This window comes from Bubalus bubalis, chromosome 2 (assembly GCF_019923935.1).
Source record: "Bubalus bubalis isolate 160015118507 breed Murrah chromosome 2, NDDB_SH_1, whole genome shotgun sequence".
NCBI lineage: Eukaryota > Metazoa > Chordata > Mammalia > Artiodactyla > Bovidae > Bubalus > Bubalus bubalis.
The window spans coordinates 31,205,196-31,222,470 of record NC_059158.1 but is presented as its reverse complement, the minus strand read 5'-3'; the positions used below and the strand labels follow the sequence as shown (position 1 = coordinate 31,222,470).

The following is a 17,275-nucleotide window of genomic DNA, read 5'->3' as shown; positions in this document are numbered from 1 at the left end:
CCAACTCTTTGCGACCCCATGGACTGCAGCACACCAGGCCTCCCTGTCCATCACCAATTCCCAGAGTTTACTCAAACTCATGTCCATTGAGTCAGTGATGCTATCCAACCACCTCATCCTCTGTCGTCCCCTTCTCCTCCCACCTTCAATCTTTCCCAGCATCAGGGTCTTTTCAAATGAGCCAGTTCTTTGCATCAGGTGGTCAAAGTATTGGAGTTTCAGCTTCAGCATCAGTCCTTCCAGTGAATATTCAGGACTGATTTCCTTTAGGATTGACTGGTTGGAGCTCCTTGCAGTCCAAGGGACTCTCAAGAGTCTTCTCCAACACCACAGTTCAAAAGCATCAATTCTTTGGCACTCAGCCCTCTTCAGAGTCCAACTCTCACATCCATACATGACTACTGGAAAAACCATAGCTTTGACTAGACAGACCTTTGTTGGCAAAGTAATGTCTCTGCTTTTTAATATGCTGTCTAGGTTTGTCATAGCTTTTCGTTCAAGGAGCAAGTGTCTTCTAATTTTGTGGCTGCAGTCACCACCTGCAGTAATTTTGGAGCCCCCCCAAAATAAAGTCTGTCATTGTTTCCACTGTTTCCCTGTCTATTTACCATGAAGTGATGGGACCAGATGCCATGATCTTAGTTTTCTGAATGCTGAGTTTTAAGTTAGCTTTTTCACTCTCATCTTTCACGCTTACCAGGAGGCTCTTTAGCTCCTCTTCACTTTCTGCCATAAGGATGGTGTCATCTGCATATCTGAGGTTACTAATATTTCTCCTGGCAATCTTGATTCCAGCTTGTGCTTCATCCAGTCCAGCATTTCTCTGATGTACTCTGCATATAAGTTAAATAAGCAGGGTGACAATATACAGCCTTGACGTATTCCTTTCCTGATTTGGAACCAGTCTGTTGTTCCATGTCCAGTTCTAACTGTTGCTTCTTGACTGGCATACAGATTTCTCAGGAGGCAGGTAAGGTGGTCTGGTATTCCCGTCTCTTAAAGCATTTTCCACAGTTTGTTGTGATCCACACAGTCAAAGGCTTTGGCATAGTCAGTAAAGCAGAAGTAGATGTTTTTCTGGAACTGTCTTGCTTTTTCAATGATCCAGTGGATGTTGGTAATTTGATCTCTGGTTCCTCTGTCTTTTCTAAATCCAGCTTGAACATCTGGAAGTTCACGGTTCATGTATTGTTGAAGCCTGGCTTGGAGAATTTTGAACATTACTTTGCTAGCATGTGAGATGAGTGCAGTTGTACAGTAGTTTGAGCATTCATTGACATTGCCTTTCTTTGGGATTGGAATGAAAACTGACTTTTTCCAGTCTTGTGGCCACTACTGAGTTTTCCAAATTTGCTGGCATGTTGAGTGCAGCACTTTTCACAGCATCAAAATAAAGGGCAGAAGGAAGAAACAGTAGAAGCCTTACTAACCCTTCATAGGTGCTTAATAAAATTGCTATTTAAGATGATAGCCAAAGAATAATTTCGAGGCACTATGTGTCCAGGAATGAGGGACTAGAGTAGAGAGAGAGAGGGAGAGAGAAGGGGGAGAGAAAGGGGAGAGGGATTGGAGAGAGACAGAGTGTGTGTGTGTGTGTGTGTGTGTGTGTGTGTGTGTGTGTATCTGGTGGTAGTAAATTGTAAGAGGAAGAGGTTCCAGAGATGGAGCAGGGTGGAGCCTAAAGTGGACCTTACCTTATTTGTAATTTTGCTTAGACCCTAAAGTCACTTGGTTCTTTTGATAATGGCTTAGTTGGCACTGTGTATGTGGAAGGCTGTAAACCTGAGTTTTCCATATTACTGTAGATTGTATATTTTTTTTGTTTTGCTTTCCTCCTCTCTTCGTGTCTTTTGTCTTCAGAAGATATATTATATCTAATATTCATGGGTTTGATTTCTCAGTGAGTATTGAAGGTCCTCAAAATGTTTCTAGATCTTGAGCAGTATGTTGTAAATTTATATTTTTAGAAGTGGTAGACATTGTCATTGTCTTGTATATCATACCTGTTTATATGGTTAATTTTTGTTAAAAGATAACGCAAATATCTATTTAGCCTATGAACAGGATAGAATGAAGATTTACACCCAGGATATCTGTCTCCTGTGTCACATTGGGTCAAACTGGAATTATTTTCCTAGAGGAATAAGATTTGAATATCAAGCCAGGTTCTTGGTCTCTTGTACCAGAGAGGCAACAATAGCTTTCAGAGATACGATATTTATCTTTTTAAAATGTAGGTAGCTCATGAGACGTTCAGGAGAATCCAAAATTAGTACTCTTTGGCATGTTGAGGTTGTAGCTACTAGTTTTTACGTAGATTTCATATTTTTATTAGTTTGAAAAATACTTAGTGTGATCTGAAAACTGAAGTTTTCATATGGTGTGTCATTTATTATTAGTAGCAAATTGAAGTTGTTTTCCTTATATACATTACTAGTAAAAATGAAGCAGTCACTACAGTGTGAAATATTTTGTGTGTCTTCTATGATTTATACTTTAATAGTTTTCACAGTTTCTCATCATTTAACAGTTATTCCAAAATGAAAAAATTTTCTGTTTGCAAAATGATATGCCTTGTTAAAAAAAACACAAAAAAGCAAGCATCAAACATAATAATCTGAAATCCTACCAGCTAGAGTAACAACTTGTTAACATTGCAGTAGACATAAACACCTGGAGATATAGATTCTTTGTTGTGAAAAATACCTTCTGGTTAGGGATTTACTTTTTTCTTGTGGTTGGTTACTTTTAATGAACAGAAACTGTTAATTTTAATATTAAATGTGTGAGGCAGGAATCCAGTTTCATTCCCTGCTGCCTAAATGTGAAACAGTGCATGCACCATCTATTTTAAGATTACTATTTTCCCTCCCTTTTTACCTGTTGTAAATCGTTTTTCTGTTTATGGATTTTGTTTCATTTATCACTGTGTCTGTTTTTGTGCCAGTACACGCTGATTCATAGTATCGTATGGTTTTTCTTTATTTCTTAGTTTAAAAAAAAAAATCCCCTCACTTTCTTTTCATTGAAGTATTTTGGCTGTTCTTGGTCATTTGTTCTTCTCTACAAATTTAGAACTAGTTTATTTAATTGCTCTCCGAAATCTGTGACATATTTATTCAATAGCATTGTATCAATTTTAGGGGGAAAGTGCTATCTTTATGATAATGAGTTTTCAACATCTGAACATGGCATGACTTCTCTTTCCTATATCTTCTTTTATGTCTTCCAGTAAAACTTCATACTTCTTTTCATGAAGATTTACCTATCTTCTCTTAGACCTGTAACTTAGAACAGGGTTTATCAGACAACAGCCCATGGGCCAAATCTAAATACCACCTGTTTTTATAGTGTCACTGAACTGAGAATGCCAGCTAAGAGTTATATAAATAGTTGGAAAAAATGAAATGAGGAGCAGTATTTAATCACATGTGAAAATTATATGAAATTGAAATTTTAGTGTCCATAAATAACATTTTGTTGGAGCTGTAACCAAAGTGTGATATTCTTTAGATATGTGTGGGCAGAGAAAAAGGTTGCACACTGTTGATACTTTGTTTTATATAATAATCAATGTACCTGGTTTTGGTATTTGGCATTTGAGGCTTTAATTTAATGAAATACAGCTTAATTTGCCTATTTGCTGATTTTCCCTTTTGTAGGAAATTAAGAAAGAGACAGAATCCAAGGATGACAGTTTGCCCATCAGGCGGGAAAGGCACGGGAATGTAGCAAATCTCGTACAACGAATAAGCACCTATGGACTTCTGCCTGGAGGAATTCAGCCACTTCCACAAACCAAAACCATTAAGAAAAGTATGTAAATAATTTTTTCTTCTTCATTTAAATCAGAATAGAAGTTTGTTTTATAACTAACTGTTCATAAGTTGTATTAAGAAAAATCAACCTTTTGTAGCAGACTACAGAAACTTCCTACTTATTCTTCAGTTACTAGTTATGGGCCCGTGTCGTCAGTCTTCATTTGGAAATCCAGCATGAGCTGTTCTATAGGAATTGTAAATTGAGATACAAGGCTTTGTTTTCTTGTTGGTCTTACAGGCTCTGTTGGATAGTTAATCCTTTGCCTTAAATTTACTTGAATATTATTTATTAAATATTAAATGGGATGCTAAAATGTCTGTTCATCCTTAAGCAGTATAGATGCAAGCATTTGATAATACATTTTCTTCAGTGGTTAGCCATCTGAACATGGATATTCAGTTTTCCAAGGTGGTTGGCCTAGCAGAGTGCCTTTGAAGTATTTGGTGTAAATATGTTAAGAGAAGAGTTTAATATAGAGGGAGAGTACCACATTTAAAATCAGACATTATTTATATCTGTCTTATGACCTTAGATCATTTAGACTCTTGAGTTTTATTTTACTGCTGGTGAAAAAGTGGCTTAAAAAAAATAAAAAGACTAGTAATATTGCTGTTGTCAAAAACGTAGTCTTTGGAAAGACTGTTACTCAAAGAAGTACTTCAAGCCTGGGAGCAGATAGTGTTTTAACATAGTAAACCTGAGGCCCCGTTAGAGATTGAATACTATGATCAGTTTGATTTAATAAGTTATAAATGAGTATTTATCCACTATTATCTTCGATCATTCTTTTTTTTTTAAACCCACCTCCCCTCCCTCCCTCGCCACTCCCCACACCAGTCTCTCTGATGTTGGGGTCCCTTGTGTTTGATGCTGGTTACTACCTTGTGTACCAGGTAGCCTATAATATAAAGAAATTTTGTTTATATACGTTTCATAAATGTAAGATTATTTTTGATTTTTATAGTCTCATATCTTAAACCTGTTACTTTCTATGCTACTGTCTGTGAAGTTAGGGGAAATCTCTACTTTCTAGATTATATCACTCGATTATTTTCATAAAATAAAAATAGGTTTTCATAAAAATGAACAGGTTTCATGACACAGAGACAGACCAATTAAAAGGTACTCCTTCTTCTTTTCTCCCAGTAAGCGCACTGTACAGACAATATTTAGACATCACCCACAGTGCCTTCAGTCTTCTGCCCAAAGGTGGACTGTTTAGTAGTTCTGGTTGTCCTGGACTCTGAAACTGTTTGGAGATTGAGGAATAGATAACAGAGTTATTTCCGCAAGCTATACGTGAATCTCTACGTAGAATTTCTGTGCACAAGGAGAATTTTAGACCCATGAAATAGTTATTTATGATCTCTGTCTGTTGTAAGATATATATACTACTTTCTTTAGCTCTACTGAGCTATAAAGGAACACACTTTTTCTTAAGTGGAGGCTAGACAAAGGACTTCAAGTTTATTTTGTCTCCTAATAGGAAAGGACACTAAATTCACCTTCTTTGAGAACACTGTCCATCATTTTTCTTGTAAGAAGGAGAAACTATAATATAGTTGGTGCCAAGAGGCTTAGGCTTTTTCCTAAGGTTCCTCCATAACTTGTTTTTAAGTGCATGTGCTGCAAAGACTAAATTAGTCACTTGGTGTGCTAAGTAACATTTAAAACAGGATGCAGGTTGTTTTTGCTTTCAGATTACTTTTCCAGGAAAAGCAGCTAATTTTTTTTTAATCAGATTTTTTTGTTACCGTTAGTTTGCATCATTTCCTTGGTTAATGAAATAGATCAGTTATTCAGAGTCGTTCATTGTAATGTTAAATAGTAGTATATACTCTTTTAATCAATACTGTTAATATAAAAAAACCCCAAACCATTGTAAAGGTTGATAATGATAAACACTGCATTGTGAAGGTTCAGTTCAAATCTCTGCCAAGACAAGTGAATCTGCATGTGTGCTGAATTTTGACTAAGCATCCACAAGGAAAAGTTCACATAGTTAATATGATAGATACCTGGAGACTGGAATTGTTAGCTAACTCACAAATTCTCTCCAAAGCCAAAAAGCGTTGGCTTTATTTTTTTTTTTTGCAAAGTCTGGTCATGAAACCATTGAAACTTTTGCTATTGCATGTAAATTAAGCATCTTCTTTAGTAAGACAGTTATTTTTAGATTGAGCACAGAAAATTTTCCAGGACAAAGTTGATTGTAAAAAGTTGCTAAAATTATAGAATAGAACCAATTTACACTTTTATAGCAAAAACATGTACAAATGGAATCACTGCTGAGACTGTTGTAAAATCGGGCACAGATATAATGGTGTAGAATATTTTTACTTGGAGTAAAGAATTGATGTCTTTCAGCATCACAGTTGTATATAATGTGCAGTGTGGAATATTAGTGGATATTCCACTTTATATTTGGAAAACCTTGATACCAGATATGAATCTACTCATGGCATATTGTATTCCTTATTAGTGGGAATTCATGCTACAGAAGTGATTTTTCCGTTTAGTTATTTTGAATGCAAAAGATGCATTGAGATTGATATTGATAAATCATTGGTAGTTGTATAGAAAGAAATGATGATACATTAAAAGTTGGTTGACTAGAATATAATCCACATAGTGTTTCATTCTCAGATAACGTTTGGTAACATGCCTCCCAATTTTGAGTCAGTACTGAAGAAGATAAATTTCTGAATCTCATCAAAGTATGGTCACTGATTATACATCTTTGCAGCATACATGTGAAAAGGAAGGGGCATATTAGTAGTTCAGGCTCTGCTCTTTGACATTGAAATATTCTGACTTAGAAGGGAAATAAAACCTCATTCAAATGACTGCTCCCTGGCTGCAACCTTTCATATGAATGGGGTAAGGTGTTTTGATTTTTTATTTTATTCCAAAAAATTTAGTCTTACAGAGAAGTTGAAGTAATAATTGTGTGCTAAACGTGGTATATTCTTCACCTAAGCTTGCTTTGTTATATTGGCTTTATATATCTGTTGAAAATATGTTGTTAGACATGATACTTCATCCCTAAGTACATGAGTTTTTTTCTTCATGATAGTGATGATGATAATGTTTTCTAAGATTTTGATGATCTTAAGTGTGTATCTCAGCAGTATAGGTAGAATCTTGAGTAGCTTAAAATTTTCACTTACTGGCTTAATATGATTTTTTTATTGCTGAGGATAAGAAGAAAATTAAAGAAATTCAGTCATGTAGCAAATGGCTCAGTCTTGATGTTTCTTTACTTTTGATGACTGCCTTTGCTTACTGGAGAAAGAAATTGATAAAAAAATTTTTTTTACATTAGAAAATGCTGTAATAAAGTTTGACGATTTACTTTCCAGAACTAAATGGAACTAAAAGTGGATCAGAAATCTTTTTGTTGCTATCGCTGAAATTTTGGCATTCAGGCTTCTAACTTATGAGTATAATATGCTCTTCATTTTAGCATTTGATGGAAAAAATTAAAAGTGTTCTTAAATGAGAAATAATATAAGAAGTACTTAAGAACTCTGTTTGATCTAAATATTTAGATCTTTTTTTAAGAATCATGAAATACTTCCCATTTGTGATGACTTACATTTGAAAATACAAAATATTTGGAAAAAGTTTTTCTGAAATTATTTGACATTTATGTGATGAATACTGTAGTACCTGTGGGTATGAAGACCATAAGAGCAGTGTTAATGTGGACAGTCAAATCTGCCAAATACAAACTAGATGTGGATAATGATTCAAAACTCACAATTTAACAGAGGAAAATGCCAAGTTACTCTAACACAAGGATGATAGTAATCATTACCTTATAGGGTTTTCAAAGTATTAACATGTTAAGTAAATATTATAAGAAATGCTCTATAAATGTCTGTACTTGTCATTGCAGTATTTTATACTATTAAGAACCATACTTCTTGTTGTTGTTCAGTCACTAAGTCATGTCTGACTCTTAGCCACCCCATGAACTGCAGCACGCCAGGCTTCCCCGTCTTTCACTATTTCCCAGAGTTTGTTTAGATTCATGTCCATTGAGTTGGTGATGCTATCTAACCATCCTCTTCTGCCCTTTTCTCCTTTTGCTTTCAATCTTTCCCAGCATCAGGATCTTTTCCAATGAGTTGGCTCTTTGCTTGATGACTAGAAACATACATAATGTGCAGTTCAGATTCAAATGAAAGGGCAGTTCTGTACCCGAGTCATCAAGTAAAGTGTCATTAAGCTCTTCTTTATGTAGGACATATCATTCACATAAAAATTGGAGAGTATGGCATTGCAGTTAGAATTGCAGCCTTTGAAAGACCCATGAAGATAAGCAGGTCCATAGTATTTTCAGAGAATAAGGATCCAACATGACTAGGGTACATGAGTTATGGTAAAGCACTCTAATCTGTGAAGAAAGCAGCCTGATACAGTGGGAAGGAGTTCCTGTTTCTCCTTGATAAAATATGTCTTAGCAAGTTTTTATGCTCTTTTGTGTGGGAAGTGTTTATGAAGGACTTGGAGTAATACTGGTACATAAAAATTTGTCACTGCCTTTGTTGTTACACTTCTTTATTTGCTTTCTTATTAATAGCTTTACTTATAAAATACTGATTTAAAGAAATACTTTATCATGAATTTCTTTGTAGTTCTGAAAAGCTGTATGGAGGTTACTTATGTTAAGAAAATACTACAGTTAAAAAATCGACTGAATGCTACACATCCTTTTATTGACAGTTTTACTCTTTAATTTCTTTTCTTTTGTGCTTAGCAAAGGTTCTGATACATTTTAGAAATTCAGTAAATATTTATTGACCAATATGTATGGGTAGACATTGTGTGTGCCATTTGAAATGTGAAGAATCTTCAAATTCCTTAACTGGTGCTGCCAACTAATAGAAAAGTTCCGTATAGGCAGTCATTCTAACTGAAGAGTAAGCTGTATAAAAATACGGAATCATACAAAAAAATTTTTCTTTTTTAAATAAATGACTCACATTTTGTGGCAATGGTAGGGGCTATTTAGATATTTTTATCCAATGTGGATTTTCCTTTTAAAAATGAGAAGTTCCTTTGCAAATAATTTTGCGTACTATCTTGGAAAAAAAACTGGAGAATTATGCTAGTGTGAAAGACAAGACAAAAACAAAGCTTTTGATTAAAATATCACTAGGTTGTTTGAAGTTAATTGACATATATGCTTAGGGGCAGAGGAGCTAATTAATACTCTTTATTAACTTTAAATTATTTAAAAAGATACTGATATTCATTAAAAAGAATCAAGTTACATCTTTTGAAGTCCTACATTATATAATCATTACTTTTCTGAATAAATGAAGCTTGTTTAAAACGCTATAGTGAAATTATTTTTGTCTTCACTTGTGTTTTTGTCAGAAGAATTATTAAATAAGATAAAATACATTTTAGATTTGTGCATTTTATCTTTTTTTTAAACACAGATACTCTTGACTTAGTGCCTTTAAAGTATTCCTAGATTTTGATCAAGAAGCAGTCTGAAAATCACTGGTTTGAAGGACGTGTCTGTGATAAATTTGTTATGCCAATAGTGTCTAAAGTCTGTGTTTCTGGTTTCCAAATTGGCAGTGGAAATTTTACTTTTGTATAATCAGTTGGATCTGATTTCATTTCTGAGAGCCTACCTTATTTGCAGTTGGCTTGAATTTATTTTAGGAGAAGGAAGAGCTTCTAGGGTGGGGAGCAAGGTAGAAAGCCAGATGGCACAGATAATGGTGCTGTTGAGAATGCTTCCATGTTCTGTTTTTATTCATATATACAAATCCTGTGACAATAAACACGGTATGTAAATAAAGGTGCTACTGTTTGTTTTAAAGATCTTTCTTAATTTTTTCATGTGACTTCCTTTAGAGACCAAGAAGCGTCAGTGTAAAGTTCTCTTTGAATACATTCCACAAAATGAGGATGAACTGGAGCTTAAAGTGGGAGATATTATTGATATTAGTGAAGAGGTAAGGAAAACATATGTTAGAGATAAAGCAGCAATTAGAATTAATGCTCTGGGTATTAGAAAAATGCTTTGTAAGAATACTAATTCTTAAAATTTATTTTGCCAGTTTTTTTTTTTAAGATACAGATTTTAAAGTGGATCTTTAATGACCTAAAGGAAGGTTGTTTAATTGTAGAAATAAAGCTTTATTCATCCTTGCTATGCCTAATATTTGTGTACTGAATTTGTATCTTTGACTTTAAAAATAAAATAAGCTCTTTTTTTAAGCTAAAATTGATGTAATCTAAGTAGCTAAGCATATAAACCTTTCTTTGATTCTGAATTCACTTTAGACACAAGCCATAAAAACAGAAGGATTTTTGCCTTTTGCACAGCAGAGATGTTTGCAAGCAGAATGTAAAAGCTTTGTTTTGTTTGAATTATCACATTCAAATATTAACCCCAAAACACTTTGCCTCATTTTAATATCTTAGAATAAGATTTTAAAATATTTAAAAAATAGCTTTTCATATATCTACTTTTATCATTAAAGGAATATCAAAGTGTTATTTAGCAGCTAAAGATGCCATTTTCAGAGTATATATTTTGATATCAAGTATTGCCACCGCAGCTGATTTTGTTTGATAATGTGTAATTTATCGCTAGTTTCTGTTAAATTCCAGTGTGTTTATAAAAGGCAGTTCTGGTTTATTTCTACCAGGTGGCAATAATAACTGTTCATCAAGCTCACATTATGCCTGACGCACCATTCTAAGTGTTTCAAACTTATTATTTCATTTAAGTGTCTGAACAATCTAAGGAGATAGGAATTTTTATCCCCATTTTACGAACGAGATGGAATCACACAAGATAAGGGACTGGCTTACCCCCTGTTGCTGCAGGACACAGCATTCCAAATTTTGTGGCAGAGAACACTGTTTTGTTAGATTTGTTAGTTACCTGTGGCCAGAATTCAGATTGGATGGCATGTTTCTGTTCTGTGATTTATTAATAAGATCTCATTGTGGAAGGGCTGCAGAGTGCTATTGATTAATCCGTGTATGAGTAATTCAATCTACATAGATTTAATCTACTTAAAATTTTTTTTCCCCTTTGTTTTTTCTTATAGATTTAAAGGGATTATTTTGCACCACTAACTTTGTGCCTGTTCATTTCTGTAGCTCAATTTTTCTGTGGGGGAAGTGAAAACTTAAGAGAAACTATTATTATTTTTGAGTTGTGAACTCTTTCAGGTAGAAGAAGGCTGGTGGAGTGGAACCCTGAACAACAAGTTGGGACTGTTTCCCTCCAATTTTGTGAAAGAATTAGAGGTAACAGATGATGAAACTCATGAAGCGCAGGAAGATTCAGGTAGACTATTTTAAAAATTTGAATAGATTTAAACAAATTTTGTATATGACTAGTGTTCATTTTGTATATTTTTAGTCTCTCGTCTTTTTGAACTATGAGCTTTAGTTTATCTACTTTTAAAAAAAGCAATTTGTGACAAGGACTTAAAGTGAAAGTGTTAGTCGCTCAGTCGTGTCTGACTCTTTGCAACCCCATGGACTATACCCGCCAGGCTCCTCTGTCCATGGGGTTCTCCAGGCAAAAGTGGGTAGCTATTCCCTTCTAGGTAATTTACTGTTTTTCCTTCTGATGTCTGCTTCAATCCAAAGTAAACTTATACTACCCTTATTATGAAATGATACTGCTTACGTTACCTGATTTCTTCCCACTTAAGGTCTACTTATATACAGTTGTGATCAGAGTTTGCAAATGGCCTGACTACTTAAGAAATATTAGAAGTTTAAAAGAATCTTCCTCTGATTTTCTGTATTCACTTAATAGAGTTTGTTTTCCATGTGCAGCCAGAATGTAATTTAATTATTTTGTGACCTCTGTCATTTAGAGACCATTCAAAAGTATAATCAAAAAAGCTTTATCCCCAAACTTGGAATTACATCTGTGAACTGCTGGGGATTTAGGAGAGTTTTTTTTTAAAGAGATATTAAATTCATAAGTGGTGGCATAGGGATAAGTAGATATTTTTCTTTATAGAAAAGAATGTAGTGAAAATGCTTCAGGGATTCACACTTATTTGGCAGTTTTATAATGGTTACATAGATTCATAAAAATAAGGTATAGACATACAACCTTAAGGTTGTTGATATTGCTTTTTTATTTCAAAGACAGTGTAGAGTCAAGATACGAAGACTATTGTTTTAGTCCATTAGAGTTGCTGTAACAAAATACCGCAATCTAGGTAGCATTCAAAACAACAAAGATTTATTTTTCACAGTTCTGGAAGCTGGGAAGTCCAAGATCGAGGCTCCTTTCTGGTGCATAGTTGCTGACTTTCACTTTGTCCTCACAAGTTGGAAGAGGCAGGGGAGCTGTCTGGAGCCTCTTTGTAAGGCACTAATCGCATTCTTGAGGGCTCTGCCCTCATGACCTAATCACCTCTCTGAAGGCCCACCTCTTCACTTGGGGAGCTAGGATTTCAACATAGGAATGTTGGAGGGACAATTACTACTTTGCACCCTGTCCCCTGAATTACTTCAGGCACATATTGGTATTAAGTGTCATAGATATTGTATCTATTGATGTTTATTTTTAATGTTAAAATTTAGTGTGAATTAAAGTGTATAGTGAAATAGTCTTTATGATGCCATATAAACTGAGCCCTTAAAATATTGTATGAAATTCAAAGTCCATAAGGGATCAGTAGCAAAAGAAAATCGAATTTAAATTTGGATGTAGTTCATTACTTCATAATTATAATACTTTGGGCATTTCCTTGCACTATTCAGCCTTATTTGAATTTTAGTAACCTTGCAGAATCATATCTGTTAAAAATGCACTTCCTTGCTTGCTTAACCCCTTTACAATAACAGTGCATTCTAAATGTGGAGCTTTGTGATTATGGGGTGGGAAGTCAGTGGTTGAAGTACACTGTAATTTCGCTTTTTTTAAAACTCGAATTTTCAGGCAGAAAGATTTTGCATATTGATGTAAGTACCAAGAACTGAGCACTTTATAAAGTCTTTAGAACTTTACTGAAGACATGGTGTCCTTTGAGTTTTAATTTAAGCATTTGATATCTTACACATTGGGTCTTAGAGAATGAAATATAACATCTTTTGTGTTAACTGATGTTTTGACAGTCTTCTTTAGTCAGTAAAATAGCATCTATTTCAGATAACTGTTACAGGAATTACCAACTGTATATTATAAAATATGTGGGTTTTTTTGTTTTGTTTGTAGTATTGGAATGCCATATCCACTGCATTTATTTTACATAGTTTCTTCTTACACTCCTTCTTTTAATAGATAGAATGAAGTATATGGCATGTGTTCATGGTTTGACCAGTTAAACTCTGGCTATTACTGCTAAGAAGATAATTCTGACTCTAGACAGTATTACCTGAGCCCTTTATGAGTAATTTATTTTCATGCCCTCTGTTTTCATTGAAGAACTGTGTAATAAAAGCTATAAGAAAGCCCCTTTTTATATTTTTTAATAGGAATATGGTAAATTTATAATATATTCTATTACTTAGTGGTTTCTATATAAAAATCTCAAGATTAATATCTTTTCAGTAGTCAATTTCAGGAAAAGCTTTGCTTTTCTAGGGAAGTGTTGTATTTCAGTTTTTATAATAAAGTGACTGCCCTTTCATTTTGTTGAATATTCTTAGCCTTTGTTGTTTAGAGTGTCCTTTTGTCTTGCCTGTAAAACTGTCTTTTCATGTACTTTCACCCCTGTGAGAAATATGAGCAGTGGTATATGGGTTTGATGGCATTTCCCATGGATCCAGTGTATTCCCAAATCTGAAATTTTAAAAATTGAAGTGAGTAAAGGGAAATTCTAAATATAAACATTATTATTTAACTAAGTCAGCATTTATATGTTTGTTCATTCAGTACATTGGATGCTCACTGAGCATATTGTGCACGTTTACTGTTTGTGTCTTGTGTCCTCTTTGTAAAGCAGCTGTAAATTTTGACGTACTCTTCTTAAGAAACTGATATACTGTGATTTCCTGTATTTCTGATTGGCCTTTTATGAATTAGAAATACCTAAAAAAACTTTTTAAATATAGGAAAAAAAAATCAGTATAAAGTGCTTAGGATAGTTTTACTACTCAGCAATTTTATTTTTATTCTACCATTTTTTTATTAGGAGGTATAGGATATAAATCCTGTGGAAGTGGAATGTCAAGGTTTTTGTGATTTTAGGTGTCATTCTTTAACAACCAGTTATCCTTTCAGAAACTGCTCTGACTGGGCCTACCTCACCTTTACCCTTCTCTCTGGGGAACGGGACTGAAACTGCACCTGGATCAGTTACCCAGCCAAAGAAAATCCGAGGAATTGGATTTGGAGATATTTTTAAAGAAGGCTCTGTGAAACTGAGAACAAGAACATCCAGTAGTGAAACAGAGGAGAAAAAACCAGAGAAGGTAGTAGTGATGCGCTTTCCTTAGATTAACCCCCTTCATTCTCTAATTAAGCAGTTTTAAAAATGTCGCAATTAGTTTGCAACTGCTACCTTTTTTTTTTTTTTGAGATTGCTGGTGATGGATTATGAATGAGAAGACTGTGAGAAACTTTTTAAGCTTAAGTGACTTCCTTTAATGTTTACATTTGATTCTTATAAAATTGGATGGGGGGTAAATTTAACACAAATTTTTCTTAGTGGAAATTTTTAAGTTTTTAGTTATTATAATGTAAAAATATAAAAGGCAAATACATTTTTGTTTTCCTTTTAAAGCTAAAATTATGTTTTGCCTTTCAGTTTGAAGTAGCCCTAAAATGGGCCATTTTAAAATGAATTCACAGTGAGATATTAAGTTAAGTTAGGTCTTGCTTAATTTTTCTCTGGATTGTTAATAGTGGTGAAATCTACTAACCATTAGCCCTAGATGTATGGAGAACTTTATTTTTTACTAGCATTTCACTAGCGTTGTGAAATAAAGAGAATGTACCATCTAATAAGAGATTTTAAAATAAATCATTAAATTTTTACTTTAGGGGGAAATAGCTAGTCTTTAGGATGTTATTTCAGGTCTTGTTTCTGGTGTTAACACCTTGGAGATTAGTTTGAGTACTTAACTTCAGGAGGCTTGTCCCTTGACTTTTAAAGTATTGTTTCCCTTCTGGTTCTCCTTTGTTATGTCTTATTTAACTCATAATATTTGAAAATGTTTTAGTGTTTACTTGTCTTTTTTAGTTACATTTCACTATTAAGACTGTTTTGGTTGGTGAAATATATTCTGAAGTTTTCTCCTAAAATGGTTAGTTTCAACTTTTTTTTTTCCTTCCTTTTCCAGCCTGTTACATATTTTCTTTTTCCTTTTTTTTTTTCATATTTTCTTATATAATAAGTTAGGTTCGGGAAAGAGAGCTTACACTTTCTCCTCTGCCCTCTGCTAGCTGTGTGACTGCCTGACATTAGGATTATGGGCCTAATTCATTCTTGGTTTTAAAGGTACAGATTAGAATTCTTGTTGGGATGGTGCTGTATAGTCCTGTAACAGCTAGGAATGTCTAGAAGCAGTGTCTGCATTAATATGAGGGATATTAGGCTAGATGATCTGGGGTCCCTTTTTAACTCTAAAGCTTATGGTTATGTTGAATAACTTTATCTGATTGTTGATTACACTGGTAATCTTTTCTTTGCCCTTTTTTTTTTTTTTTTTTTAAATTTCTGGCTATGCTAGGATGATGATTGATTGATTATTGATTATTGATTACGCTGGTAATCTTTTCTTTGCCATTTTTTTTTAAATTTCTGGCTATGCTAGGTCTTCATTGATGTGTGGGCTTTTTGCTACTTGGGGTGAACAGGGGCTGCTTTCTAGTTATGGTGCACAGGCTTCTCATTGTAGTGGCTTCTCTTGTTGCAGAGCATAGGCTTGAGGAGTGCAGGCTTCAGAAGTTAGAACACGTGGGCTCAGTCGTTGTGGCACACGGGCTTAGTTGCTCCATGGCATGTGGGATCTTCCCAGACCAGGGATTGAACCCGTATTCCCTGCATTGGCAGGCGGATTCTTCAACAGTGAACCACCAAGGAAGCCCCTCCTTTGCCATTGATAATGTTCAGTAAAGAGTTATTGTAAGTGAGGGCATTCTCAGGATTACCATGTAAAATGGCCTTCCAAGACTTGATTTGATCACTGACCTAGGAATTGATAAAGTAGGGAGCACATTTGCTGTGTTTGTGTGTTTGTAGGCAACACCAGATTGGAAGATATAATGGAGAAAAGTTAGGAGAAATTAAAGTGAGTATTTTAAAAGATAAATAGAATGTACAATGATATTACCAGTTAGCAGTATGCTCAGATTTTTATCTAATGAAATCTAAGGTCAAATGTAGTGTTACTTCTGAGGAGAGAACTTAAGGAAACACTAAGACATGATGAAAGGCTTACTGTAGTTGATTACAATGGAAAATTGTCCATAGACTATATAGTTACAAGGGTTGTAACATTACCTAAATGTTTTCATTCTGATAGCAGCATTGAAGTAAGTATAAAGACTTTCTTTTCTTCTCTGATTGTAAGGAAGTTCAGTTCTGTCGTTTAAGAGCCCACCTTCTGGAGTTGAACTTTCAAGGTTCAAATCTGGGCTGCACTGCTAAATTATTTTTATTGTAGTCAAGTTATTTAACTGCTTTCTAACTTATAAAAAGGGTGACTGATAGTGCCTACTTTATTCTGATTGTTCTGAGGATTAAATTGCAAGGCGTGTAAAGTGCTTATTAGCTCAGAGATTGGTACATGGTACATTTTCAAATGCTATTTTTATTTGTTTTGGAGGTTCTAAAATCACAGCATTTTGGGTATCAGAGTATGTTTGTTATCCTTAAGACAGAGCGTTTTAAAACTAGAAGTTCTAGGCTATCATTTAAATAGCTTTTCAGATATTTATCATTTTCATGGCAGAGTTTTCAGTTATATTACTAACCTGGCTATAAGTACTGTTAGTAAGGGAAAGCTGGATAATTGTTAATGGAAATTTTGTTTAACATTATTAGCTTTGTTATAACTTAAAATAGACGATACTGTCCTTTCTATTCTAGCCTTTAATCGCACAGTCACTAGGATCCAAAACTCAGAGTGTGGAGATAACAAAAACAGACACTGAAGGTAAAATTAAAGGTAGGTTTTTTAATGAAATGTTCATGTTGAGTGACGCATGCTCAAATATATTACTAGATTTGTTGAAGACACTTGTTACATTGTACTACTTCATCAGAGTATTAAATCCTCCTAGATGTGAACATCATGAGGTCAGAGATTTTTGGAGGTTTTGTTCATTGATATATCCAGTACAGTTAGAACTGTGCATGGAACAGGTAGGCACATAGTAACTATTTGAATGAATGATTAATGAAACTTGTTATTTAATTCAGCATGAAGTAAATTGGCTAAAATTATTGAAACCATCTCTAAAAGCTTCTAGTGTTCATTTCTTTAGACAGAATGG

The 17,275-nt window shown here is 34.2% G+C and overlaps 1 protein-coding gene across 3 annotated transcripts in view; it reads left to right on the top strand.

The window, feature by feature from the left end:
- The window catches only part of LOC102397932 (CD2 associated protein), an 86,704-nt gene that overhangs the window by 41,675 nt on the left and 27,754 nt on the right, over positions 1 to 17,275 (top strand). For 2 of the 3 annotated variants that reach the window (XM_006076117.3, XM_006076118.3), the window contains 5 exons: positions 3,663 to 3,816; positions 9,703 to 9,803; positions 11,035 to 11,152; positions 14,057 to 14,247; positions 16,869 to 16,947. In XM_006076117.3, coding sequence (XP_006076179.3) covers positions 3,663 to 3,816; positions 9,703 to 9,803; positions 11,035 to 11,152; positions 14,057 to 14,247; positions 16,869 to 16,947 — 643 coding nt within the window. The remainder of the gene's footprint in view (positions 1 to 3,662; positions 3,817 to 9,702; positions 9,804 to 11,034; positions 11,153 to 14,056; positions 14,248 to 16,868; positions 16,948 to 17,275) is intronic. The other variant, XM_044929224.1, reaches the window with a different exon arrangement.